We start from the raw sequence: 26,981 nt of genomic DNA on the forward strand, positions 1-26,981 counted from the left end.
TTCATCTGTAACAACCCTATCTATAACAGGTATGGGATTGTGATGCAGAGTACAGCAGACACTGTAGTTCACCCAGTATCCATTTCCCCTTATTCTTTATGAAAAATACCCAGATTGTATGAATGGTGGCAAGCTGAGGTGCCAGTTAAAATTCATCTTAAGATGACAGATCAGTGTGGTCATGTGATAGTGCTGGCCTGGGGTGGGGGTCCCTTCCTGACTAAAAGGCAAAGCCTAATAAAGAGAAAGCACCTTGCCTCACTGAAAAGCAAATGGGATGCCCAAGTTACAGATGTCATTTTGCCACCCTGAGGATAAAAGTCACAAGCCAAAGCTGAAGGAGAAGGAGGCTAAAAGGAGACTGGGTCTGTGATAACTTCCTTAAACTGCCAGGCGGTCCTGTGGGTCTGTAACGTGCAGCCACACCTGGCACTTGTTGAAACACAGGTGCTCCGCAGGCCACTCTGAGAAATACTGCCCTATTCCAGGTATCCAGAAGGTTCGTAAAAGGCTTGACTTTTTCTCTTGTGTTAGAGAATAATAGTAAAAGTAATAATAATAGTAAAAGGAATAATAGATTCTAAATAATAATCAGATCATAAAATTCTATTTTATTTGACTTTTTAAAATAAAATGAAAAGTGATATCAAACAGTACTATGCAATGTAAGATTGTTAATTTCTCCTAAACTGTGCTTTCAATAACTAAAGTTATGGAAACTATTCCGTTTTTCAATATTTACTAAACTGGGGATGGGAGAAATGATTTTACTCTGAAAAACATTAGGGAGGCACTAATTGTAGCAATATCACAAATCAAAATTATAGGTCCTATGCTTTAGATAGTAGTATGTTAATTGTACAGTGCTTTTGATAACTCCTGCTCTGTTATAACTTGCTCTCAGCTGGATGCAGGATTTCATTTGCTAGGCCATAAGCTTTAGGATATCTTATATTATCCTGAGGGATTTTGAATATCTTAAGTATAATGCAACTACTTAAAATTAGAGCTTTTGCAGCAGTCCATCAATTGCTTGTAAAATAAATGCAGCAGTAAATTGTTTTAGCAACTTCTAAGTAAACTCCTTGCCAGACAGTCTTTCAGCACTTGAGTCAGGATATTAGCTCGGTCTTTAACCTGACTCCACGTATCACATAAGTGCCATTAATGTCCTTTTCTAAAATGGGATCCAGTTTCCAACTGTAAAAGAAAGTCAAAAGTAAAATATTTGACTATGAGCATTTCAGAAAAAAACTCAAGTGCAATCAGAAAACTTACTGAAAAGCTTCCATTATCTGGAACACTCCCTTTAAAACATCTTACATATTAAGGACTTTGAGTAAGTACATGTGCATCTCTATACCATCAAACATCATCTTGTAAAGAGAGATACATTAATTCAATTAGAGTAGTGTATCAAAGGCGCACTTAAAGAGAAATGTTAGGAGAGTTGAATTCCAGTTAACTTTGTGACTGATTGCAAGGTAAGCTGGAAACTTTTTTCCTAAATTGGAATGAGAATTTTTTTAATAATGAGGCCTGGAAAAGACAGTGGCAAGTGTGGAGCCAAATCACTAGACTCCCAGTTAGGTTCCCCATTTGTGAAATAGGGTCCCTTTAAGAAAGGAGAGGATGACCTAGGAAGACCGCCTAAAAAGATTTAAATTGCTTTGTTTAAAGGAACAAAGAACTGTCAGTTTGGTCAATGCCACTGTCCTTCTCCCAAGAAACACACTGCAAACCACCGTGATTGTCATAAATAATAGTGGCAGGACCAGAATTTCTATTAGGAGGGTCTTAGGGTGGCTATCTGGTTGGGGATGTGATGGGCCAAGGGACTTCTCATGAAGCTGCATTTACACAGCACATCATTTTTCCTTAGAAGACGGGTATTTGGAGTGACTTGGCAACTGGCGGAGGAAGGGTGCTGAAGGCCCCTGAAGCCCATTCTTGGCACCGTTACTGCTACCTGGCCCACTTCTGCATTTGCCTATCACCCTATTGCTCTGTCAGAGCTGTCTTCTCCTCCCCTCCACTCAGCAGTGGGCTCTGGCCCAAGAGAACTCTGTTAGGGGCCCTCACAGAGACACCCCCTTGCAGGCTACCCTTCTCCCCACCAGATTTGCCTCTACCAGCCCTCTCCCTCCCCAACTCTAGGCCTGGCTTCCAGCACTTCTCAAACTTTTCTAAATTAGCTCTGATTGCTGAGGAAACTAGGAAAAAATGTCAGGGCAACACATAAGTGACTCTCCATAATAAAATGTTTTGAGGTCTCGTGTTTCATCTTAAATTCATGCAAATTTGTCATCCTACTCCATAGTATGTTTGTTTCCATATAAAATATTTTAAGTAACCTAACAGTAAAATGAGTTAACTTCTCCCTTTGAAAGACTGTCACATAAAATTGATACCCTAGGAAGATGTCCATGATCTACCTGTGCGCCACACACCCCCCACCAGAGAGGCCCACACATCCGTGGGAACCCGCCCTCCAAAGAGAGCAGCATCCATATTTACATACTAATGTCTAACTGTGTGTATGGTGAACGGCCCTCCCCATCCTTAATCCCAGATAGCCCTACTTTTGAACTAAATATCAGGGGGGAAGGGAGTTGCGGGGGGGAAATTGGGAGAGGGGGGCTAGGGCAAAATTACAGTTTTCAAAAATATCCTATAATTTTAATTGTTAAGTAATTCAGGTGAACTTTCATCCCAATTTTCCCATATTAACAAGCTGCCATTTTTCTCACCACCTACATGTTGCTACTTGACTTTACAATTTATTTTCACTGTGTAGTTTAATATTCACAGTAAGAAAAATCTAATCAAAGGGTCAAGTTTATTACCTCATTTTTTCTCTTCCAGTGATAGTCTCTCCTGGTCATTCCAAGACTGGTGTTGACTGAGCCAATCCAAATAAATGCATTAAACAGAAAAACTAAATTAGGAATTTAAGTGTATAGGTAGCAGGAGGATATTTTGAAATTTCAACTTACTTCCTCCCTGTAAGTGTCGCCTTTCTCTTCTCCCCTTTCAAATAGGCTTTTTACTTTTTTCCCTCAAGGACATTTGTTACTAGGCTCCCAAAAGTCCAATACAAGGGCTGGCAAACCCAAATGAGAAGAGGCAGGTCACACAAACAAAATGGTTTGGATATAACACAAGAGGGAGTGGACTGAGGCAAACCGTAGAGCATCTGCTTCCCCTGTAGGAGCCAGAGATGCTCAACTCTGATTGTTGCCACACATAGATATGAGGACCGAGGGTTGGCAGACTTTCTGATTTTTTTTTCAAGTAAAGCTCAAAATCTGGATTTTTTTAAAATGTGAATTTCTGGATGTTTACATACTTGACAATTTTAAAATTTTTAAAGAAAACATGTATGTGGGCCAAATCCAGTGTACCGGCTGGATCAAGTCCATGGGCCTACCATTTGTGACCTTCCTCCCAAACACATCGGGGAATGCAGAGTGATATATGTCCCTCACTCTAAAATAGCCCTCAGGGTGCCCTAAGGGGGCTGACATTAGACCCTGAGCTCCCAGCCTTGCCATACACTCCTGTGCCCCAAGAGTGCTGGGGAAGTAGCAGAGTGGCAGACCTAAAGACAGTGTGAAGGCTGGGGTAATGGTCATCTCAGTGTTAGCCAACTTGGACAGGAGACCCAGGCGCACAGGGAGCTCCCAATATCATGGTGCTGCATATGACCCCAGAACAGGGCATGCAAAGTGAGCTGTAAGAATGTCTGAGGTTGAATTCGCTTCTAGGGGAGAAGTGAAATTACTTCTTGAATATCTCTCCTCCTGACAAGGGCAGAGGCCTTGTTCGCTCACTCACCAACTAGTGCTTTGCACAGTGCCCAGCATACTGTGGGGTTGCATTTTATAAGAATTATGCAAATGAGGAACACTGAGATGCAAACTATTGATAAAATGTGCCCTTTATGCACACAGTTTGAAATCATGTAACCCCCTCTCCCACAAATTAACAATTCATTAAGAATGCCTGAGCTAGCAGGTTACATGAATCGTAAGCACTGGGATGGTGCTAATTAGAGGAGCAAATCAAGGTTGATTGTGTTTTCAAGCTGGGGTAGCTGGGAAAATGGTGACACTGGGTTTGGTAAGGCAGGATGCTGAGCACTGAGTGAAAGATCTTGAACATATTTTCCCTACAGCAAGGCCTTCCTATCTAGTCTTCTTTATAGTATGCTCAGCACCATGATATAAGCAATTGGGTACTAATATGCATTTAGTGACAATAATTACTTAGTGACTATCAAAGTGCACCTCAAAGCAAGTCACTTGAGTTGTGGCTATGACCGTGGCTTTCAATGAGCATGGGTCAGATCCTATATTCCCTTTGGTCGTTGAGAGAAAACCGGCTCCCACACCTGGGCCTGCTGTGTGAGTCTATCCCTTCCCCATGCCTGCTTGGCCCCCAACAGCACTACGGGACTCCAGCCTATAGGATCAGAGTACAAGGTAGAAGCTGCTGTCCTCCCACAAGGCTGTGGAGGGACAGGCATGAGAGAGAGCAAGAGCCACCTGGATTTCAGTGTCTGGAAGTCTCTGATATGTGACCTCCCAGAAGCAATGTGGCAGCCAGGGAGGGCCCAAGAATGGAGATGGATGATAAACCCACACAAGGCCCTCAAACCATTTTCTTAGAATAAAATGAATCTCATATGTAACAAAATTCCTTCTCAGTGGTTTTCTTACCACTAAAGGGCTACCCCTTACCCATGACCTTGGCATTATTATTATTTTTGGCAGGCGCAGGTGCTTGGATAACCAGCAGCTTGCTTAAATCTGAAGTTCCCTGCACCTAAAGGAGAAAAGTCAAAATTAGTCAAAAGAGCATTCTTTGATCTCTAAGATGGCTGCTTCCTAACCTTTACCAAAGAATATAAGACATAAGCCAAAACCTAGAACTCGGCCTCCAATCTAAGCTCTATCTTTTTCATTTCAAATCCTCTTTAACCTTGTTTCAAAAAGTCTTGGACCAGGAGGTTATCTTTTGGATATTTATAAACATCAGAAAGGAAATTTCTACACCTTACTTGGAACGAATTTGGAAAATGCAATCCCCAGCATCCACTGAGTTACTTTTATTCCGACATTGACATTCAAGGGCTCAGGCCCCAGCCTTCCCAGATAGGAAAAAGAGCTCTCTTCCTCAAGCTTTTGCCCCATGTGCCGCAAAATCTGCCCTCCCAGAATGCAAGGAGCATACATAAGTAACAATTATAACTATCATTTCTAGATATTATCACGTATTATCTCATTTAATCCCCACAAGAAACTTAGGAGACGACTGCTGCTGTTATCCTCATCTTACTAAGAGGAAACTGAGGGTCAGAAGGCACCTTTCCTCCGCTCACACACCTAGTGGGCACAGGTGTCAGGTTTTAAATCCAAGTATGCCTGACTCCAAACTCTGGTGTCTTAACAAACTAAACTGTGGGCTTGTTCCCACTGTCTCCCACCCCTTGTTTCAAAGCTAAAGTGATTTTCATTTTCTATTTTAAAAAAACATTTAAATTACCTTCACCCTCTGAATTGTTGAGAGGTTGACAAAATAAGAACGTTAGTTAGGCAAGTGGCAAATGCACTTTTTAGGAGGTTTACCAACTTTTCCAGGACATAAAATTTCATTAAATTAGTGAACGTTCCCAGCCTGAACAAGCAGAAAGGGTCTCTCCCAAACTTGTTACCAGATTAAAGAGATGTCAGCTCTTCTCATGGCCTCTTGATCCTCTTCATTCTTGGGCTCTGCCCTCACATCACTCCTGTGGTCCGACGGCAGATGGCTTGGCCCAGTAGGGACCTGGCTTCTACTCTTCCCATCCCCTGTTTTGTCCTAGGTGTTCACACTCCCCCCTTCCTTACAGAGGCGTGGAATGATGAGGCCCAGGGCCCTCTATCAAGTTGTGCCCTTAGCCCCTAATGTGTCAACAAAGTGACATGGCCCTAACTCATCTCCCTTCGTATCAACCAGTGCAGATAACTTCCAGAGCCATGCTAGCAAGCAGTGTCATTGCCTTGGCGTGAACTAGGAAAAACGTACCCCGTCCTTCCTCTGGGGAGGCACAGCCCATGCCAGGGCAAAGAGCTTGGCAAGCAAAGAGCAGGCAGATTCCTGCCCCCCTTGTCCCTCAGTGACACTCTTGTGCAGGGCACAACTTGTACAACAGTACACAGAAGCCCTGGGTACATTTTGACTGTTTTGTTAAGGGCAGGTGAGAACTGTACGGTCTTTCTAGGTTAAATTTCTCTTTAAGGTGGTTGGTTGAGTTTTAAAGTCACTTATGGGGCACCATGAAAAGCAAATGACTCTTTAGAAATGATCCTCCTTACCTGTTCACAGGTTTTAGGTAAAATGCAAGGTGCAAGATATGGTACCTCTGTCTTAGTATCAATAACACTGCCGTATACAAGAATAACGAATTTCGTGTTCACATTATCAATAGTCATTTCGTTATAGCTTGATAAAGTCTCCACATATGCATGATTGAGAGCCACGCACTTCTGAAACTTTAAGTCCTAAAATAAAATGAGATTTTGTCCTATAAATCATACAAAATGACACACGGTATCAAGAAGAAAGCATATCCCACATGAAAAGATGCTCGACATCATTAATCATCAAGGAAATGGAAACCAGCTCACACTTATCAGAATGGCTATCATCAAAAAGACAACAAATAAGTGTTGGCAAGGATATGGAGAAAAGGGAAGCTTCGTGCACTGTTGCTGGGATTGTAAACTGGTGCAGCCACTATGGGAAATAGTAGGAGGTTCCTCAAAAAATTAACAATAAAACTACCATATGATCCAGCAATCCCACTTCTGGGTATTTACCCAAAGAAAATAAAAACACTAATTTGAAAAGATATATGCACCCCTATGCTCACTGCAACATGATTTACAAGAGCCAAGATATGGAAGCAACCTAAATGTCATTGATAGATGAATGGATAAAGAAGATGTGGTATATAGATATACTGTTGGACTGTTGGACTGGCCTCTAAGTCAGTATATATATATGGAATGAATACTACTCCGTCATAAAAAAGAATGAAATCTTGCCATTTGCGACAACATGGATGAACCTAGAGAGTATTATGCTAAGTGAAATAAGTCAGATAGAGAAAGACAAATACCATATGATCTCACTTACATGTGCAATCTAAAAAACAAAACAAATGAACAAAAAAAACAAAACAGAAACAGACTTACAGATACAGAGAGCAAAATGGTGGTTGCCAGAGGGGAGGGGAGGTGGGAGGTTGGATAAAATAGGTGAAGAGGATGAAGAGGTAGTAACCTCCAGTTACACAATAAATAAGTCACGGGAATGTAATATACAGCATAAGGAATATGGTCAATAACATTGTAATAACTTTGGAGCAGGTGGTTACTAGACTTATCATGGTGATCATTGCATTATGTATGCAAATGTCAAATCATTATGTTGTATACCTGAAACTAAGATAACATTGTACGTCAACTATATTTCAATTTAAAAAATGACTAAAATAAAGGAAAGATCAAAAGTTTAAAAAAAGAAGAAGAAAGCAAATTCACTGATTTAGCTGAGTTCTTTGAGGGTGCCAAAGGGCAAATAGACCCTGGGGCCAACAGATAGAATTTATCTGGAGTTCAGAATGACTTCTGACAAGATTCTGAATTCAGAACTTTTATACTGACAAGATTCTGAATTCAGAGCTTTTATATTGCTACTGTTTAGTGGCCCTGAATGTGGTTGCCCAGCCCTGATTTATTTATAATCAGCCACAGCAGGGCAGTCAGCTATGCCTCTTGGATTTCTATTCACACAAGAACCAGAGTCCTAAATATGCACAGGTTTTACCTTGCAGTAAGCAAACGTCCCACTTGACAAGGGAACAAACAAAACAAAACAAAACTTAAGCATACGCCAAGGCTCAGAATCATAGATTTTAGAGCTAGAAGAGAGCTGTTATGGATTGAATTGTGTCCCTCCAAAATTCATATATTGAAGTCTTAAACCCCAGTACCTCAGAATGTTACCTTATTTGGAAATACGGTCATTGCAGATGTAATTGTTTAAGATAAGATGAGGTCGAACTGGAACAGGCTGGACACCTAATCCAATATGACTGGTGTCCTTATGAAAAGGGGAAATTTGGACACAGGCATACATACAGGAGGAACTCCATGTGAAGATGAAGACAGCCATCTACAGGCCAAGGAGGGAGGCCTGGACTAGATTCTCCCCCATAGCCCTCAGTAGGAACCAGTACTGCCAGGACCTTGATTTCAGATTTCTAGCCTTGAGAACTGTGAGACAATAAATTTCTGTCGTTTAAGTCACCCAGTTTGTAGTACCTTGTGACAGAAGCCCCAGCAAACTAATATAGGAGCTTAGAGGTCAGTCCAACAGTAGTAATCTCCTGGATGGTGCCCTGACAGCGGCCATCAGCTCATTCTGAACATTTCCAGCCACAGGAAGTACACAGCTACATGATTCAGCCCTCAGATCTTGGTCCCTGACATGCAAATCAAACACGTAATTGCCGAAGGCACCAGCATAGCTGGGGCACCAAAAACATAAGAAAATTAGCAAACTTATCTAGAACTTTACAACCAGAAAAATCTCTTAAAAAGCTATTTTGGTTTTTAAATGCATATAAATTTTGAGTTGTGTGGTCTAGAGGAGGGGGTTCAGCATAATCTTATTAGTCCTTGGGGGTTCTAAAAAGTCTTAATTGGTTAGTTCTTTAATGGTAAAAGACTAGAAGGAAATAAGCCAAATTGTTAAACAGAGATTTTCTGGGGAGTAAATTGGGGTAGAAAATTATTATTATCTTCTTATGTTTTGTAACTGTGTTTTTTAAATTTATATAATGAATATGTGTTGCTTGTGAATTTTTTAAAAATGAAAGGACATTCACCTTATTATTGAGTTAAGTCTCACTCCATAGAGTTTCAACTTTTGGGTCCCAATTCTCTCCTCTGGAGTTTCATAGTAGACTCTAAACTTGTCCTACTGCTCATGAAGAGGCAAAGCAAAAGGAAAAGAATCTAAATCTCCTTACCCTTCTGTTAAAATTTTTCTGAAAATTATTATTGCCACATAGTAAAAGAAACATGACTGCCTTAGCATGATGTGCTAATTTTTTAAGACAATTTTTTAGAGTAGTTTTAGATTCACAGCAAAACTGAGAGGAAGGTACAGAGATTTCTCATAACCCCTTGCCCTTATACATGCATAGCCTCCCCTATTATCAACATTCTCCACCAGAGTGGTACATTTATTACAACCACTGAATCTACGCTGATACACATAATCACCCAAAGTCCATAGTTTACATTAGGTTTCACTGTTGGTGTCGTACATTCTCTGGGTTTGGACAAATGTATAAAGACAGGTATCCATCATACATGTATCGTATTTTCATTGCCCTAAAAATCCTCTGTGCTCTACCTGTTCATGCCTCCTCACCCTAACTCCTAGCAACCATTGATCTTTTTATTGTCTTCATAGTTTTGCCTTTCCCAGAAAGTCCTATTGTTGGAACCATAGAGTATGTAGCCTTTTCAGATGGCTTCTTTCACTTAGTAATATGCATTTAAGTTTCTTCCATGTCTTTTTCATGGCTTAATAACTCATTTCTTTTTAGCACTGAATAATATTCCATTGTCTGGAAGTACCACAGTTTATCCACTCATCTACTGAAAAACATCTTGGTTGACTGCTTCCAAGTTTTGGCAATTATGAATAAGGTATTATAAACATTTGTGTGTAGGTTTTTCATAAACAAAACAAACAGAAAACCTACAGAATGGGAGAAAATATTTGCAAATGATGCAACCAACAAGGGATTAATCTCCAAAATATACGAACAGCTCATACAGCTCAATATCAAAAAAACAAACAAACAGATCAAAAAATGGGCAGAAGATCTAAACAGACATTTCTCCAAAGAAAACATGCAGATGGCCAAAAGGCACATGAAAAGATGCTCAACATCACTAATAATTAGAGAAATGCAAATCAAAACTACCATGAGGTATCACCTCACACTGGTCAGAATGGCCATCGTCAAAAAGTCTACAAATAATAAATGCTGGAGAGGGTGTGGAGAAAAGGGAACCCTCCTATGCTGTTGGTGGGAATGTAAACTGGTGCAGCCACTGTGGAGAACAGTATGGAGGTTCCTTAAAAAACTAAAAATGAGCTACCATATGATCCTGCAATCCCATCCTTGGGCATATATCCAGAGAATACCATAATTTGAAAAGACATATGCACCCCAATGTTCATTGCAGCACTATTTACAATAGCCAAGACATGGAAGCAACGTAAATGTCCATCAACAGATGAATGGATAAAGAAGATGTGGTATATATATTCAATGGAATATTATTCAGCCATAAAAAAGAATGAAATAATGCCATTTGCAGCAACATGGATTGACCTAGAGATTATCATACTAAGTGAAGTAAGTCAGACAGAGAAAGACAAATATCATATGACATCACTTATATGTGGAATCTAAAAAAAAATGATACAAATAAACTTATATACAAAACAGAAATAGACCCACAGACATAGAAAACAAACTTATGGTTACCAAAGGGGAAAGAGAAGGGAGGAATAAACATATCCACACTAATATATATAAAATACACACTACTATATATAAAATAGACAGCCAACAAGGACCTACTGTATAGCACAGGGAACTATACTCAATATATTATAATAATATATAAGGAAAAAGTATATATATATGTATGTATATAACAGAATCACTTTGCTGTATACCTGAAACTAAGAGAACACTGTAAATCAAACATACTTCAATTTTTAAAAAAATCCATGTGTAGGTTTTTGTGTGGACATAAGTTTTGAACTCCTTTGGGTAAATATCAAAGAGCGTGATTGCTGGGTCATATGGCAAGAGTATGTTATTTTTGTAAGAAACCACCAAACTGTCTTCCAAAGTGGCTATGTACCATTTCGCATTCTCACCAGCAATGAATGAGAGTTCCTGTTGCTCCATACCCTTGCCAGCAACTGGTGTTGTCAGTGTTCCAAATATTGGCCAATTAATAGGTTTGTAGTGGTATCACATTGTTGTTTTAATTTGCATTTCCCTGATGACATAGGATGTGGAGCATCTTTTCCTATGTTTATTTGTCATTCGTATATCTTCTTTGATAAGGTGTCTGTTATGATCTTTGGCCCATTTTTTAATCAGGCTGGTTTTTTTTCCTACTGTTGAGTTTTAAAAGCTCTTCGTATATTCTGGATAATAGTTCTTTATCTGATGTGTCTTTTGCAAATATTTTCTCCCAGTCTGTGGCTTCTCTTCTCATTCTCCTGAGACATGCTAATTTTTTAACCCAATATTTATATTCAGATATATATATATCTCACAATTCAATGAATATTGTTGAACTTCAGGTCTGTCACTTCTCCAGTTGCTGACTCATGATAGGGGCTCAAAAAATTACTAAATGGGACGTAAATATGGGGTTGTAAATTGTGCCAGTCCAAGAACAGACTTGAACCACTACTTTTTGGAGAGAAAGTTCATAGATGAGGCTTAGTAAACTCAGTAAAAATTTGAAAAGGCAGGAGATTTATATTAACGTAGGTAGATAGAGTAGACTATAATAAACACCAGACTGAATGTTCATTAACTCATTCTAATTAATGTTATGCTTGATTCTTGGGGATCTACTTATTTAAGATTTGCTGACTTTATTATTTTTAAGGGATGACTGCAGGTAGCCTGGGAAAATCAGCTGTCACAAGGGGACTGATGACCTATAGGAAGTCAGGATAAGTGAGTGATGAGGACTCTGAAATATTACTTTGAAAGATCAGACACACCTTCCTTTCTTTGTCTCCAAAATATGAAATGCATTTTGTAAAAAATACAGTAAATAAAATTTCATTCATATTTTAATCATGCAACTTACCTCATCAATAAGACTTGATTCAAAATACTGATAGGCAATACTGAGAGCAAGCTTCAGCCATATTTTATATTCCAGGGATGGCCAGAAGACATCAAAGCCTTCATATAAATCCTCCAGGGAGATAAAGCAAGCCTGAAATGACAAGGTATCGAACAGTATGCTTGATTTGAAACTAAATTACAAGACCATCAGAAAAAAAATGGCTGTAGATTTCATCTTCACCTAACCTCCTAGAAGGAACTATCAACTCTAGTATAGTAATTATGATACTCTGCCGTTTAAGCGTAAGATGATAAAATGTACAGTCCAATTGAAGCTATAAACTTAAAAACAGGCCAGGAAATTTTATACCAGTCAATAGGTAGGATAATCATGAGCCCAAGATTAAGGAACTAAGCCACATAAACTTATCTATTTTTATTGTCACAGTAGGTCACGTTGGCTCATTCATAGTATTTGTTTCCAGCAAAGTGCCAATCCAAATAAGGAAGACAACTCTTTCAGAATTCACTGAAGTTCAATTACCCGAAATTCAGTGAATTCAATTCAGCCTTGTGAATATATTCATGCCTTCTATCCTCTTCCAAAAATGAAATGGTATGAAACCAATAAGGCGACATTCCTTTCTGTTTGTCACACTCCTAAGACTCTGGACACTGCTCTGTTGCATCTAACAGTCCCAAAAGCCTGAAAATTCTTTGTAAGTGGGAACTTTCACTAATTTCTATTTGAACCGCCCACAGCTAGTGCAATATCAGGCCATTTATTTGTTAAATAAACTTCTTACTTAGCAAGGGAAAAATGGAAGAAAGAGGGTTGAAACACAAGTATACTTTAAAAACACCACTCTCATTATGGTGGCCATTTATTGAGCACCTAAACATGCCAGGCACTTTACATATATATTTTCCTTATCCTCATAACATCAAAAGTTAGATACTTTCTCTCTTAATAAAAAAAACTGACATAGTCTCCTTGATTAAAATATCACCCTCCAGATCCCATAGCAGATGTGAGACACTAAATTGGCCTCTCTCAGCTAGTCTACACTGCTTCACAGTAGCTGGTTGGGTGACTAAGTAAGATATCAGAACCCAGAGAAAGCAAAGATGCTGGCACTCCTTATTGACTTGAGGAAGAATTAACTAACAACCCACAATATAGACGGAACCAGTTTCTTACCTGTAAAATAGTTTCACAGATGGCAGTATATTCAATTTCACGCTTAAGCAGACAGCTCAACTCTCCAATTATGTCTCCACTAGTACAGTACTCTGTAAACCTGGTCGTGGACTCTCTATCAGCGCTTAGGCTCCTGTCTATTCCAAAGGTAGGAGGTGAACTCTGCAACTGCAAAGGGGAAAAAATTGTGCCAAGGGAAATATAAAATTAAAAGCCCTTGACCAAACCCCAGGAGCTCCCAGTTTTTCTTGCAATTATTACAGTGGAAGGAAAAGATTCTTTATGAATCCTTTCAGGTGTAAAGGAGGAATTAGGCTTCACAAGAATTATGGTTTCTTTCACATTTCAACTCTCCAAGGCAACATTATTTCTAATCTTTAGCTTTACAGATGACCCCTATTTACCTTCCTTGTATAAAAATTCCACCAAAAGTAGTCACTGCAGTCTGCCACTAATGCAAGCACCCACTCTAAGTCTATTAGATATTCTTAGCATAATAGGCTAGTGTCTCAGGTGGAAAAAACTTCTGGTTGCATGGATGCATAAATCGGATATCACGAATTAATATGCCTCCAAACCAAGCCGCGATTTCAGTAGAAGCCTTGCTTCCCGTAAGATGCTTAAGAATAATCACCATGAGACATTAACAGGAAAAGGTTTTAGGATGAACACAGGACGGTTGGGTTACTTCAGGAAAAGAACTGGTAGGTGTGGGTGGGGGTAAAGAAAGGTATCAGATTTCAGGAGGAAGATGCAGGAATCAACCAGAAGGATTACACAACTTTCCAGAAAGTTTAGCTGTAAATATCAAAGAGGAAAGCTATTGTTCAAGACACAGGAAACGGAAAAAAAGGTCACTGAAGGAGTTGCTATGAAAACTGTACCCTCTCCTAGTGATTATCATTCAAACGTTTAGAGGCATTCATGCTTCCAAAGGACTTGATATTTTTTTAATTTAATTTTGAATGCAGTTCAAAGGCCTTCTGAGTAATCAAGAATGTCTCTGCTTTTTTGCAAACCAAGGAAAGGGGATAACATCTGTGGTAAGCAGAATTCTAAAGAAATCCTTCCAAGATTCCTGTCTCTTTGCTATTCAATCAAACATTAATCTATGAACTGCTGTGAAGGGATTTTGCAGATAGAATTCAGGTTACTGCTAATCAGCTAAACTTAAAGAGATGATTCTGGATTATCCTGTTGGGCCCAATGTAATCACATGAGCCCTCAAAAGTAGAAGAGGAAATAGTTGTCAAAGATTGGTGGCGGGGGGACAAATGAATTGATTTCTCTGTCCATCAGTTTTCCACCTTACATGAGGTTGATGTAAGGATTAAATGTCATAACATACTGCCATTCTCGACCATCCTTTTAAATGTCACAATTAGCCATCTTCATCTCTCCATCACCGCTAACATACTATATATTTAACTTATGTATTTTGTCCATTGTCCCATCTCCTTCTATGCCTCTACTAGAATTAAACTCTAAGAAGACAGCGATTTTTGTTTTTGTCAATTCTATGCCTAGAATGAGCAGTGCCTGCTGCATGATAGTAATGAAGTAAGTATTTGTTGAATGAATGAGTGAACGGATGAATGAAAAGTGCCTGACACTTAATAAATGCTATACATGTGTTAGTTAGGATTTACTATAATAGTTTATTTCCATGATTAATTTTGGTATTTTTAAGGTCTGAAACACCCATTCCAAAAATAGAAAGCCAAATATATTATTTGCACTATAATAAGGGTTTGTCACTTGTAAATGTCATCTAGGAATTATGTTGGTCATAGCTGGGGCTCACCCATGGATTCAGCTACTAGTATTCAGTTTCTAAAGGATTCTTGTCCCTATCATTCTACTGACACCAAAAGCCTCCTACGGATTAAAAATTGTATGATTTTCATCCTATCTGACCTCTGGGAGAAACTGATGTTGTGGTCTATTTCCTCATTCTTGACACTCATTTCCTTTAGGTGAGTAACCCAACCACTCCAAGTATTGGGTTCCTTATCTGAACATCACGGAAAAGACTGTTCCTCCCAGGACTGTTGTGAGGAATAAGTAATAATTATGAAAGCATTTTGTAAGATGGGAAGCACCTTTCGGATGGTGGGTATTTATCTCTCAGCTGTAGTGTTCACTCTGAACAGAAATGGTTTCATCTGGAAAACAAATTATGTTACAAATTTCAAAATATCTTAGTTCCTAAATTTCTCCTTATGTGATAATTACATATTTCAAAGTACATTTTCAGTAAATAATAAATAGTCCCTTACGATCGCCATTCCTGAAATAATTAAGTAGATTCCTTGTGGCATTTCACCTTCTTTACAAATGACATCTCCATAGTCAAAATAGGCAAGTTTGGCTCTCTCCTGAAAGAAACAAAAAAGAAGAAAAGAAAATGAAAGAAAAAAAGAATTAACACAAATCTTTACAGTCTACTTCTGTAAATAGAAATAAGATTTTAAAGCATAAAAACAAACTATATTCTTCGGTTTCTTAATGAATTACAACATTTTTGCATACCTCATTAACTTTTAGGTAAAAAAGGGACAAGCAAGAAAATTGTAGACTTTGTGCTTAGGACCTAGCAGAGTGGTAGAAACACCCAATAAATGCTAGGTTGGATAAATGTTTACAATAAAGTGTAATAATTCTGATCAGGAGACAGGGGCATGGCACTCTGGGAAAAAAATTCAGAAAGGCCACAGGGTCCTGTCTTGGGTGTCCAGGGGAGACTTCACAGAGGAAGGAACAGCTAAGCTGAGACCTGAAGGAAGAGTAACAGATAGCCAGGATACGATGAGTTGACGACCATTTACGGCAGAGGATTCAGTTTATGCAAAGACCCAGAAGCAAACAGAATAACTGCACTGGGGGTAACCACAGAAGATTCAGTACATCTCAGGCAGGCAAGGAGGGGTGGAGACCAGGGCTGAGTTATCCATTAGGCATCAATAGGCACAGTGTCCAGGGTTCACAGTACTTTTCGGGATTTACAACGTTTTAGTTTCTTTTAAAATCAAAAGAAAATAAAAGAACTTTTAGGTAGAGTAAAATGTCTTAATACTAAAACATCTAATACTAATATATTCATCTTTATACTAACATGATCATAAAGTATAATTTTTTGGTGCTTTTTTTATGGAGGAAAAGGCAGAAGTGCCTGGGGCCCAGGAAAGTCATATTGTAGCCCAGGTGGAGGCAGGACTGGAGAGGTGAGCCGAAGCCAAGTCTCCAAGGGGCTCACAGGCACGGTAAAAAGTCTGGGCTTTTCCCAAAACCAGGGGGTAGCCACTAAAAGGTTTGTAACAGGAGAATTATGGTGACAGATTTGCATTTTACAAAGATGTGTGGGAAACATACTTTTAAGTCACGCATAGTTGTTATCTCGAAGTGTGGGGTGGGGAGTGAAAGGTTTTCACTTTTCACTTCTGATTTATTTTACAGTGTAGAAATAAACATGGATGACTTCACAATATTTTTTTAAAAGCTCACCTAAAGCCAATTATCCCCCTTATGTATTATTCAGACCTTGTTTTTTCTTTTTCTTTTTTTTTGGCAGGTGCCATTCTTTTTTTTTTTTTTTTTTAAATACAGCAAGTTTTTATTATCTTTTTTTTTTTAACGTCTTTATTGGAGTATAATTGCTTTACAGTGTTGTGTTAGTTTCTGCTGTATAACAAAGTGAATCAGCCATATGCATACATATATCCCCATATCCCCTCCCACCCCCCCATCCCACCCCTCTAGGTGGTCACATAGCACCGAGCTGATCTCCCTGTGCAATGCAGCTGCTTCCCACTAGCTATCTATTTCACATTTGGTAGTGTATATATGTCAATGCTACTCTCTCACTTCGTCCCAGCTTACCCTACCCCCTCCCACTGTCCTCAGGTCCATTCTCTATGTCTGTGTCTTTACTCCTGTCCTGCCCCTGGGTTCAGTAGAACTTTTTTTTTTTAGATTCCATACATATGTGTTAGCATATGGTATTTGTTTTTCTCTTTCTGACTTACTTCACTCTGTATGACAGACTCTAGGTCCATCCACCTCACTACAAATAACTCAATTTGGTTTCTTTTTATGGCTGAGTAATATTCCATTGTATATATGTGCCACATCTTCTTTATCCATTCATCTGTCGATGGACACTTAGGTTCCTTCCATGTCCTGGCTAATGTAAATAGTGCTGCAATGAACACTGTGGTACATGACCCTTTTTTTAAAAATTTATTTATTAACATCTTTATTGGAGTATAATTGCTTTACAATGGTGTGTTAGTTTCTGCTGTTATAACAAAGTGAATCAGCTATACATATACATATATCCCCATATCTCCTCCCTCTTGTGTCTTCTTCCTACACTCCCTATCCCACCCCTCTACGTGGCATGGCCCATTATAATTATGGTTTTCTCAGGGTATATGCCCAGCGGTGGGATTGCTGGGTCATATGGTAGTTCTATTTTTAGTTTTTTAAGGAACCTCCATACTGTTTTCCATAGTGGTTGTATCAATTTACATTCCCACCAACAGTGCAAGAGGATTCCCTTTTCTCCACACTCTCTTCAGAATTTACTGTTTGTAGATTTTTTGATGATGGCCATTCTGACTGGAGGGAGATGACACCTCACTGTAGTTTTGATTTGCATTTCTCTAATGATTAGTGATGTTGAGCATCTTTTCATGTGTTTGTTGGCAATCTGTATATCTTCTTTGGAGAAATGTCTATTTAGGTCTTCTGCCCATTTTTGGATTGGGTTTTTTGTTTTTTTGACATTGAGCTGCATAAGCTGCTTGTATATTTTGGAGATTAATCCTTTGTCAGTTGCTTCATTTGCAAATATTTTCTCCCATTCTGAGGGTTGTCTTTTCGTCTTGTTTATGGTTTCTTTGCTGTGCAAAAGCTTTGAAGTTTCATTAGGCCCCATTTGTTTATTTTTGTTTTTATTTTCATTTCTCTGGGAGGTGGGTCAAAAAGAATCTTGCTGTGATTTATGTCACAGAGTGTTCTGCCTATGTTTTCCTCTAAGAGTTTTATAGTGTCTGGCCTTTCCTTTAGGTCTTTAATCCATTTTGAGTTTATTTTTGTGTATGGTGTTAGGAAGTGTTCTAATTTCATTCTTTTACGTGTAGCTGTCCAGTTTTCCCAGCACCACTTACTGAACAGGCTTTCTTTTCTCCATTGTATACTCTTACCTCCTTTATCAAAGATAAGGTGACCATATATGCGTGGGTTTATCTCTGGGCTTCTATCCTGTTCCATTGATCTATATTTCTGTTTTTGCACCAGTACCATACTGTCTTGATTACTGTAGCTTTGTAGTATAGTCTGAAGTCAGGGAGTCTGATTCCCCCAGCTCCGTTTTTCTTTCTCAAGATTGCTTTGGCTATTCGGGGTCTTTTGCATTTCCATACAAATTGTGCAATTTTTTGTTCTAGTTCTGTGAAAAATGCCATTGGTAGTTTGATAGGGATTGCATTGAATCTGTAGATTGCTTTGGGTAGTATAGTCATTTTCACAATGTTGATTCTTACAATCCAAGAACATGGTATATCTCTCCATCTGTTGGTATCATCTTTAATTTCTTTCATCAGTGTCTTACAGTTTTCTGCATACAGGTCTTTTGTCTCCTTGGGTAGGTTTATTCCTAGGTATTTTAATCTTTTTGTTGCAATGGTAAGTGGGAGTGTTTCCTTAAGTTCACTTTCAGATTTTTCATCATTAGTGTATAGGAATGCAACAGATTTCTGTGCATTAATTTTGTATCCTGCTACTTTACCAAATTCATTGATTAGCTCTAGTAGTTTTCTGGTAGCATCTTTAGGATTCTCTATGTATAGTATCATGTCATCTGCAAACAGTGACAGCTTTACTTCTTCTTTTCCGATTTGGATTCCTTTTATTTCTTTTTCTTCTCTAATTGCCGTGGCTACGACTTCCAAAACTATGTTGAATAATAGTGGTGAGAGTGGACATCTTTGTCTTGTTCCTGATCTTAGAGGAAATGCTTTCAGATTTTCACCATTGAGAATGATGTTTGCTGTGGGTTTGTCATATATGGCCTTTATTATGTTGAGGTAGGTTCCCTCTATGCCCACTTTCTGGAGAGTTTTTTTTATCATAAATGGTGTTGAATTTTCTCAAAAGCTTTTTCTGCATCTGTTGAGATGATCATATGGTTTTTATTCTTCAATTTGTTAATATGGTATATCACATTGATTGATTTGCGTACGTTAAAGAATCCTTGCATTCCTGGGATAAACCCCACTTGATCATGGTGTATGATCCTTTTAATGTCCTGTTGGATTCTGTTTGCTAGTATTTTGTTAAGGATTTTTGCGTCTATGTTCAACACTGATATTGGCCTGTCGTTTTCTTTTTTTGTGACATCTCTGTCTGGTTTCGGTATCAGGGTGATGGTGGCCTCATAGAATGAGTTTGCGAGTGTTCATCCCTCTGCTATACTTTGGAATAGTTTCAGAAGGATAGGTGTCAGCTCTTCTCTAAATGTTTGATAGAATTCGCCTGTGAAGCCATCTGGTCCTGGGCATTTGTTTGTTGGAAGATTTTTAATCACAGTTTCAATTTCAGTGCTTGTGATTGGTCTGTTTATATTTTCTATTTCTTCCTGGTTCAGTCTTGGAAGGTTGTGCTTTTCTAAGAATTTGTCTGTTTCTTTCAGGTTGTCCATTTTATTGGCATATTGTTGCTTGTAGCAATCTCTCATGATCCTTTGTATTTCTGCAGTGCAGCTGTTACTTCTCCTTTTTCATTTCTAATTCTGTTGATTTGAGTCTTCTCCCTTTTTTTCTTGATGAGTCTGACTAATGGTTTATCAATTTTGTTTATCTTCTCCCAGAACCAGCTTTTAGTTTTGTTGATCTTTGCTATTGTTTCCTTCATTTCTTTTTCATTTACATCTGATCTGATCTTTATGATTTCTTTCCTTCTGCTAACTTTGGGGGTTTTTTTTCTTCTTTCTCTAATTGCTTTAGGTGTAAGGTTAGGTTGTTTATTTGAGATGTTTCTTGTTTCTTGAGGTAGGATTGTATTTCTATAAACTTCCCTCTTAGAACTGCTTTTGCTGCATCCCATAGGTTTTGGGTCATCGTGTTTCCATTGTCATTTGTTTCTAGGTATTTTTTTATTTTTCTTTGATTTCCTCAGTGATCTCTTGGTTATTTAGGAGCATATTATTTAGCCTCCATGTGTTTGTATTTTTTACAGTTTTTTTCCTGTAATTGACATCTAGTCTCATAGCGTTGTGGTCGGAAAAGATACTTGATATGATTTCAATTTTCTTAAATTTACCAAGGCTTGATTTGTGACCCAAGATATGGTCTATCCTGGAGAATGTTCCATGAGCATTTGAGAAGAAAGTGTATTCTGTTGTTTCCCAATGGAATGTCCTATAAATATCAATTAAGTCCATCTTGTTTAATGTCTCATTTAAAGCTTGTGTTTCCTTATTTATTTTCATTTTGGATGATCTGTCCATTGGTGAAAGTGGGGTGTGAAAGTCCCCTACTATTACTGTGTTACTGTTGATTTCCCCTTTTATGGCTGTTAGCATTTGCCGTATATATTGAGATGCTCCTATGTTGGCTGCATAAATATTTACAATTGTTGTAACTTCTTCATGGATTGATTCCTTGATCATTATGTAGTGTCCTTCTTTTTCTCTTGTACTAGTCTTTATTTTAAAGTCTATTTTGTCTGATATGAGAATTGCTACTCCAGCTTTCTTTTGACTTCCATTTGCATGGAATATCTTTTTCCATCCCTTCACTTTCAGTCTGAATGTGTTCCTAGGTCTGAAGTGGGTTTCTTGTAGATGGCATATATATGGGTCTTGTTTTTGTATCCATTCAGCCAGTCTATGTCTTTTGGTTGGAGCATTTAATCCATTCACATTTAAGGTAATTATCAATATGTATGTTCCTGTTACCATTTTCTTCATTGTTTTGGGTTTGTTTTTGTAGGTCCTTTTCTTCTCTTGTGTTTCCCACTAAGAAGTTCCTTTAGCATTTGTTGTAGAATTGGTTTGGTGGTGCTGAATTCTCTTAGCTTTTGCTTGCCTGTAAAGCTTTTGATTTCTCCATCGAATCTGAATGAGATTTTTCCCAGGCAGAGTAATCTCAGTTGTAGGTTCTTCCCTTTCATCACTTTAAATATATCACGCCACTCCCTTCTCGTTTGTAGAGTTTCTGCTGAGAAATCAGCTGTTAACCTTATGGGAGTTCCCTTGTATGTTATTTGTCGTTCTTCCCTTGTGGCTTTTAATAATTTTGCTTTGTCTTTAATTTTTGTCAGTTTGATTACTATGTGTCTCAGCGTGTTTCTCCTTGGGTTTATCCTGCCTGGGACTCTCTGCACTTCCTGTACTTGGGTGCCTCTTTCCTTTCCAATGTTCGGGAAGTTTTTGACCATAATCTCTTCAAATATTTTCCCAGGTCCTTTCTCTCTACTCCTTCTGGGACCCCTATAATGCAAATGTTGGTGTGTTTAATGTTGTCCCAGAGGTCTCTTAGGCTGTCTTCATTTATTTTCATTCTTTATTCTTTATTCTGTTCTGTGGCAGTGAATTCCACCATTCTGTCTTCCAGGTCACTTATCCGCCTCAGTTATTCTGCTATTGATTCCTTCTAGTGTATTTTTCATTTCAGTTATTGTATTGTTCATCTCTCTTTGTTTGTTCTTTAATTCTTCTAGGTCTTTGTTAAACATTTCTTGCATCTTCTCGATCTTTGCCACCATTCTTTTTCTGAGGTCCTGGATCATCTTCACTATCATTATTCTGAATTCTTTTTCTGGAAGGTTGCCTACCTCCACTTCATTTAGTTGTTTTTCTGGGGTTTTATCTTGTTCCTTCATCTGGTACATAGTCCTCTGCCTTTTCATTTTGTCTATCTTACTGTGAATGTGGTTTTTGTTCCATAGGCTGCAGGACTGTAGTTCTTCTTGCTTCTGCTGTCTGCCCTCTGGTGGATGAGGCTACCTAAGAGACTTGTGCAAGCTTCCTGATGGGAGGGACTGATGGTGGGTAGAGCTGGGTGTTGTTCTGGTGGGCAGAGCTCAGTAAAACTTTAATCTGCTTGTCTGCTGATGGGGCTGAGTTCCCTCCCTGTTGGTTGTTTGGCCTGAGGCAACCCAACACTGGAGCCTACAGGCTCTTTGGTGGGGCTAATGGCAGACTCTGAGAGGGCTCACGCCAAGGAGTACATCCCGGAACTTCTGCTGTCAGTGTCCTTGTCCCAGCAGTGTGCCACAGCCACCCCCCGCCTCTGCAGGAGACCCTCCAACACTAGCAGGTAGGTCTGGTTCAGTCTCCTATGGGGTCACTGCTCCTTCCCCTGGGTCCTGATGTGCACACTACTTTGTGTGTGCCCTTCTAGAGTGGAGTCTCTGTTTCCCCCAGTCCCGTCAAAGTCCTGCAATCCAATCCCACTAGCCTTCAAAGTCTGATTCTCTGGGAATTCCTCCTCCCGTTGCTGGACCCTCAGGTTGGGAAGCCTGACATGGGGCTCAGAACCTTCACTCCAGTGGGTGGACTTCTGTGGTATAATTGTTCTCTGGTTTGTGAGTCACCCACCCAGCAATTATGGGATTTGATTTTATTGTGATTGTGTCCCTCCTACCGTCTTGTTGCAGCTTCTCCTTTGTCTTTGGATGTGGGGTATCTTTTTTGGTGAGTTCCAGTGTCTTCCTGTCAATGATTGTTCAGTAGTTAGTTGTGATTCCGGTGCTCTTGCAGGAGGGAGTGAGTGGACATCCTTCTACTCTGCCATCTTGAACCAATCTCCCAGGTGCCATTCTGAAATCCTCCCTCTAGCTCTTTTGGACCTTTTTTTTCCAACTGTTGTCTTTAGGCTTATCTTCATATACTATTACCTTTTTAATTAACCACACCAGTTGGAGGGTGAAAGAAGGGAGGAGTAGCGAAAATTAACTATTGTTGCTGTGATGGAGACCAAGACTGAAATCAATGTCTACAATGAGGGGTGTTTGTTTTGTTTATTATAGGAATTTTAGTTATCCACGCAATCCCTGGGCTGTTCCTAATGAGAATAATGCCCATGTGCTCCCAATTCATCACATTTTTCTTTACCCTAATGAAATCTGACTTAAATGGCTATCAAGAACCAACATATTAAGGAAAAGGGCCACTTAAAGAGTGAGCCGTATCTGTAAGTGGGTGGAGAGGGTCCGGCAGCTTTGCATTGGCATGGCAGGTTAAGGAGGAGAAGAAGGTTGTGCCCTGGTTATAGAGTCACCTCAGGTGTATGGAAACCATTAATGTCTGGAGTTCTCTCTCATTGTTTTTCCCATTCCTCCCCCATTCACTGCAGGATGGTCCATTAATTATACTTGTGAAAGTATTACCTATAAAGAACCCCAAATTCAAATTTTATTTTCAAGTTGGATATTTTAAAAAACTGAACAGGATGCAGATTGTAATAAACACCGTTTAGATACCTTCTTACCAGTCCAGGCCCATCCCTCACCTCCCACCCTCGTTTATTTGAGGTCTGTTTTCCAAACTACCCCCAATGGCCCCTGCCCATCAGGTTTCCTCTCCCTCACAGCCACACTTGTCCTTCCCAAAGCTGGAGATCTGGTTCAAGCTAAGCCAGTTGGATTTCTCTCTCAAGAATTTGAACTGAGGGACAAAGAGCCTGGGAGTTGAGACCTGAGTCATCATAGCCAAGTGCTACAGGAAGGGTCCACAAATTCCTACCACTGACATCCCAGAGCTGGCCTGATTCCCACCCTGCTCAAGATTAGTTTGTCAACTGTTTCTTAGCTTCTGTATACCACCACAATATATTTTCAGTAAGCTCCCCTTTTGCTTAAACTAGTTCAAGCAGGGTTTTGTTACTTTCAACCAAAGAAGTCTTAATTTAACTCAATTCAAAATATGAAATCAATTTCAAAAGAAAAATTCAAATATTTCTGGCATGAAGAAAACATTAGTATGGCCTAAATGAAATCAGACATTCAAAGCTCAGTAGAAACTCCACTATGATCACTGTCTTTCTAGAAAACAAGGAAAATGTCCCCTCATTATGGATAAACAGATGACATATATCTCCATGACTAGACAACAAGGTACAGTACAACCAAATTTGTAGTAAAGCAAGTACTGTTCTTCGTCAAAGAGTTTTCCTGATTCCAAAAATCTAACAGGTTTTAACAAGTTAACAAAAAAGTTATTATCCCTATAATTCATATAATAGCCATTTAAAACTAAAGCCACAAATTGGTGGTCTGTGAGTCACACCCAATCCACAGATATATTTTGTTTGGCTTGCACTGTATTTTTAAAATTCTGAACTTGTTACCAAGTTTTAAAATTTTGGAATTTTCACCTAAAAATTCAGATTTACAGATCCTCTTTTTTAAAAAACTGACGTCTACATTATTAAATCTAATAGTTAATTTTCAGTCTTCATCTTATTTGATCTCTCAGCCTCATTTGACATAGTTGATCACTTTCTCCTTCTTGAAATATTTTCTTCACTTGGCTCTGGGACACCATTCTTTATTATTTTCCTCCTATGTGATAGATAACTCAATTCTTTTTTCCCCAGTTTTATTGAGATATAATTGACGTACAGCACTATATAAGTTTAAGGTGTACAGCATAATGACTTGACATACACATATTGCAAAATGATTACTACAATAAGTTTAGTTAACATACATCACCTCATATAGTTACAAAAAAATTTTTTTTCCTTGTGATAAGCACTTTTAGAATCTACTCTCTTAGCAGCTTTCAAACATACTATAAATATATGACTATATAACTACAGTCATCATGTTGTATACCCAGTATTTATCTTATAACTTGGACGTTTGTACCCTTTGACCCACTTCAATTCACCCAGCTTCCTCTCCCCACCTCCGGTAACCATCAATCTGATCACTTTTTCTATCCTCAATTCTTTTTGCTAATTCTTCCTCATCTCCCCACCTCTAAATGTTGGATAGCTCAAGACTCGATCCTTGGTTGTCTATAATAATTCCTTAAATTATCAAGTTTCAAGACCTTAAATATCAGCTCTATGCTGACAGCTCTGAAATGTCTTTCTCCGGTTTGGCCTCCCACCTGCCTTCCAGTCATGTATCTAACTGCCTACTTAGCAGTTCCACTTGGATGTCTAATAGCTTGCTCAAATTTAACCTCTTCAAAAGCAACTTCTTGTCCCTCCCCATATAAATCTTCTCTTCCCCATCCAAGTAAATGGTTACTCTATTTTCAGACTATTTTCTAATTTCAGACTAAAATCCTAGAAGTCATTCCTTCTCTCTAACATTCACTCCATCAACATCTATATGCTCTCTCTTCAAAACCTATCAAGAGTCTGACCATTTCTCACCACTTTCACTCATCCAAGCCACTGTCATCTCTTGCCTACATTATTGTAATCACCTCCTAACTGGATTCCCTGGCTTGCTCTTGACCCCTTACAGCCTGTTCTCAACACATCAACAGATGATCATTTCTAAGTATAAGTTAGATCATGTCTCTTCTCTCTTCAAAACCTTTCAATCTGTTTCCATTTAATTCAGAGTAAAAGCCAAAGTCCTTACAATGACCTACAAAGTTCTACAAACTCAGGCTCTCCACAACTGCTCAGGCTTCATCTCCTCCCTCCATCACTGTTCCGACCACAGGGGCCTTTGTGATGTTCCTTGAACACAACACACCTCAGGGCATTGCACTTGCCTTCTCCTGGGTATCTATATGGTATGCTCCCACACTTATTTCAGATCTTTTTCCAAAGGAAACTTATTAGAGCAGTCTTCCCTAACCACCCATATAAAATAGCTGTCTAGCTATATTCCCTTTTCTCACCTTTTCTCCATATAGCATTTGTCACCATCTGACAGACTATACATTTACTCGTGGGTGTGTTTATTGTCAATCTCTATCCATAAAATACAAAGTCCATGAAAGCAGGGACTTATTTATTTTGTTCACTGCCATATCCCCAAACCTAGAACAGTCTCTGGCACAGAGGCTAAGATGGAATTGGTAATAATCAGGAAACATAGATAACTCACCCTAAGCAGATAAGCAATTATAAAAAATATCTTTGCCCTTTAGGCTCAAAATGAAATCTACTCTTCTGGGGTTTTCTAGGCCTCCGTTTTGACTTACCTTTCACTGGTCATTAAAGGATTCTTGCTTTGGATAAGTTTTTTTGTTAATCTTGCATTAGGGAGTGGAAAAAATGAAAAACAATTATCATTGAACCTGAGCTAGAATAGAAGACAGAATCTTTACCTTGAAGAACTCAATGAGAACATCTTTATTTTCTAGCCAAATGATATTATGAAGATATTTGTCAGGAGTAGGGGGCGGAATTGCCATTGGAAAGTTATTCAGTGATTTTATTTTTGCAAGAAGCACCTAAAAGAAACAATCAAAATAATGGTGATCAGATCCTGTAACAGAAAAGGGACATTAAGTAAAAATGAAGGAAATCTAAATAAAATACTGTTATGCAAATCTAACCATGATTTTGACTCAGAGCTTCTCTCACCCTATTTAAATTGTCCTCTAACCTTTTTTTTTTTTTGTCCCTATTCTCCCCCTTATTACTATCTTTATTACTATTTCCACTGGTATATTAACTCATATTGAATTTATCATTTTTATAATCCAATTAACAGTTGTAGTCTACCCTATCTTAAACTCAAATTATCTAAAATTCACAGTTGATTACCATATGATTTAATGCCACTTTCTCTCAAATTTTTTTTCATGTGAATAATTTGCTTCTCTAAGTTCTTCTAATT

The 26,981-nt window shown here is 38.6% G+C and overlaps 1 protein-coding gene across 1 annotated transcript in view; it reads right to left on the reverse strand.

Moving 5' to 3' along the window:
- Positions 1 to 551: 551 nt before the first annotated feature.
- Positions 552 to 26,981, reverse strand: part of SLC9C2 (solute carrier family 9 member C2 (putative)) — a 168,052-nt gene continuing 141,622 nt past the window's right edge. Inside the window, exons 25-32 of the mRNA XM_036825109.1 lie at positions 26,467 to 26,592; positions 15,440 to 15,538; positions 13,161 to 13,328; positions 11,979 to 12,110; positions 6,360 to 6,545; positions 4,743 to 4,827; positions 2,847 to 2,902; positions 552 to 1,200 (exon numbers count right to left, since the gene is read on the reverse strand). Coding sequence (XP_036681004.1) covers positions 1,165 to 1,200; positions 2,847 to 2,902; positions 4,743 to 4,827; positions 6,360 to 6,545; positions 11,979 to 12,110; positions 13,161 to 13,328; positions 15,440 to 15,538; positions 26,467 to 26,592 — 888 coding nt within the window. The 3' untranslated portion in view covers positions 552 to 1,164. The remainder of the gene's footprint in view (positions 1,201 to 2,846; positions 2,903 to 4,742; positions 4,828 to 6,359; positions 6,546 to 11,978; positions 12,111 to 13,160; positions 13,329 to 15,439; positions 15,539 to 26,466; positions 26,593 to 26,981) is intronic.

Source organism: Balaenoptera musculus, chromosome 1, assembly GCF_009873245.2.
Source record: "Balaenoptera musculus isolate JJ_BM4_2016_0621 chromosome 1, mBalMus1.pri.v3, whole genome shotgun sequence".
Lineage (NCBI taxonomy): Eukaryota > Metazoa > Chordata > Mammalia > Artiodactyla > Balaenopteridae > Balaenoptera > Balaenoptera musculus.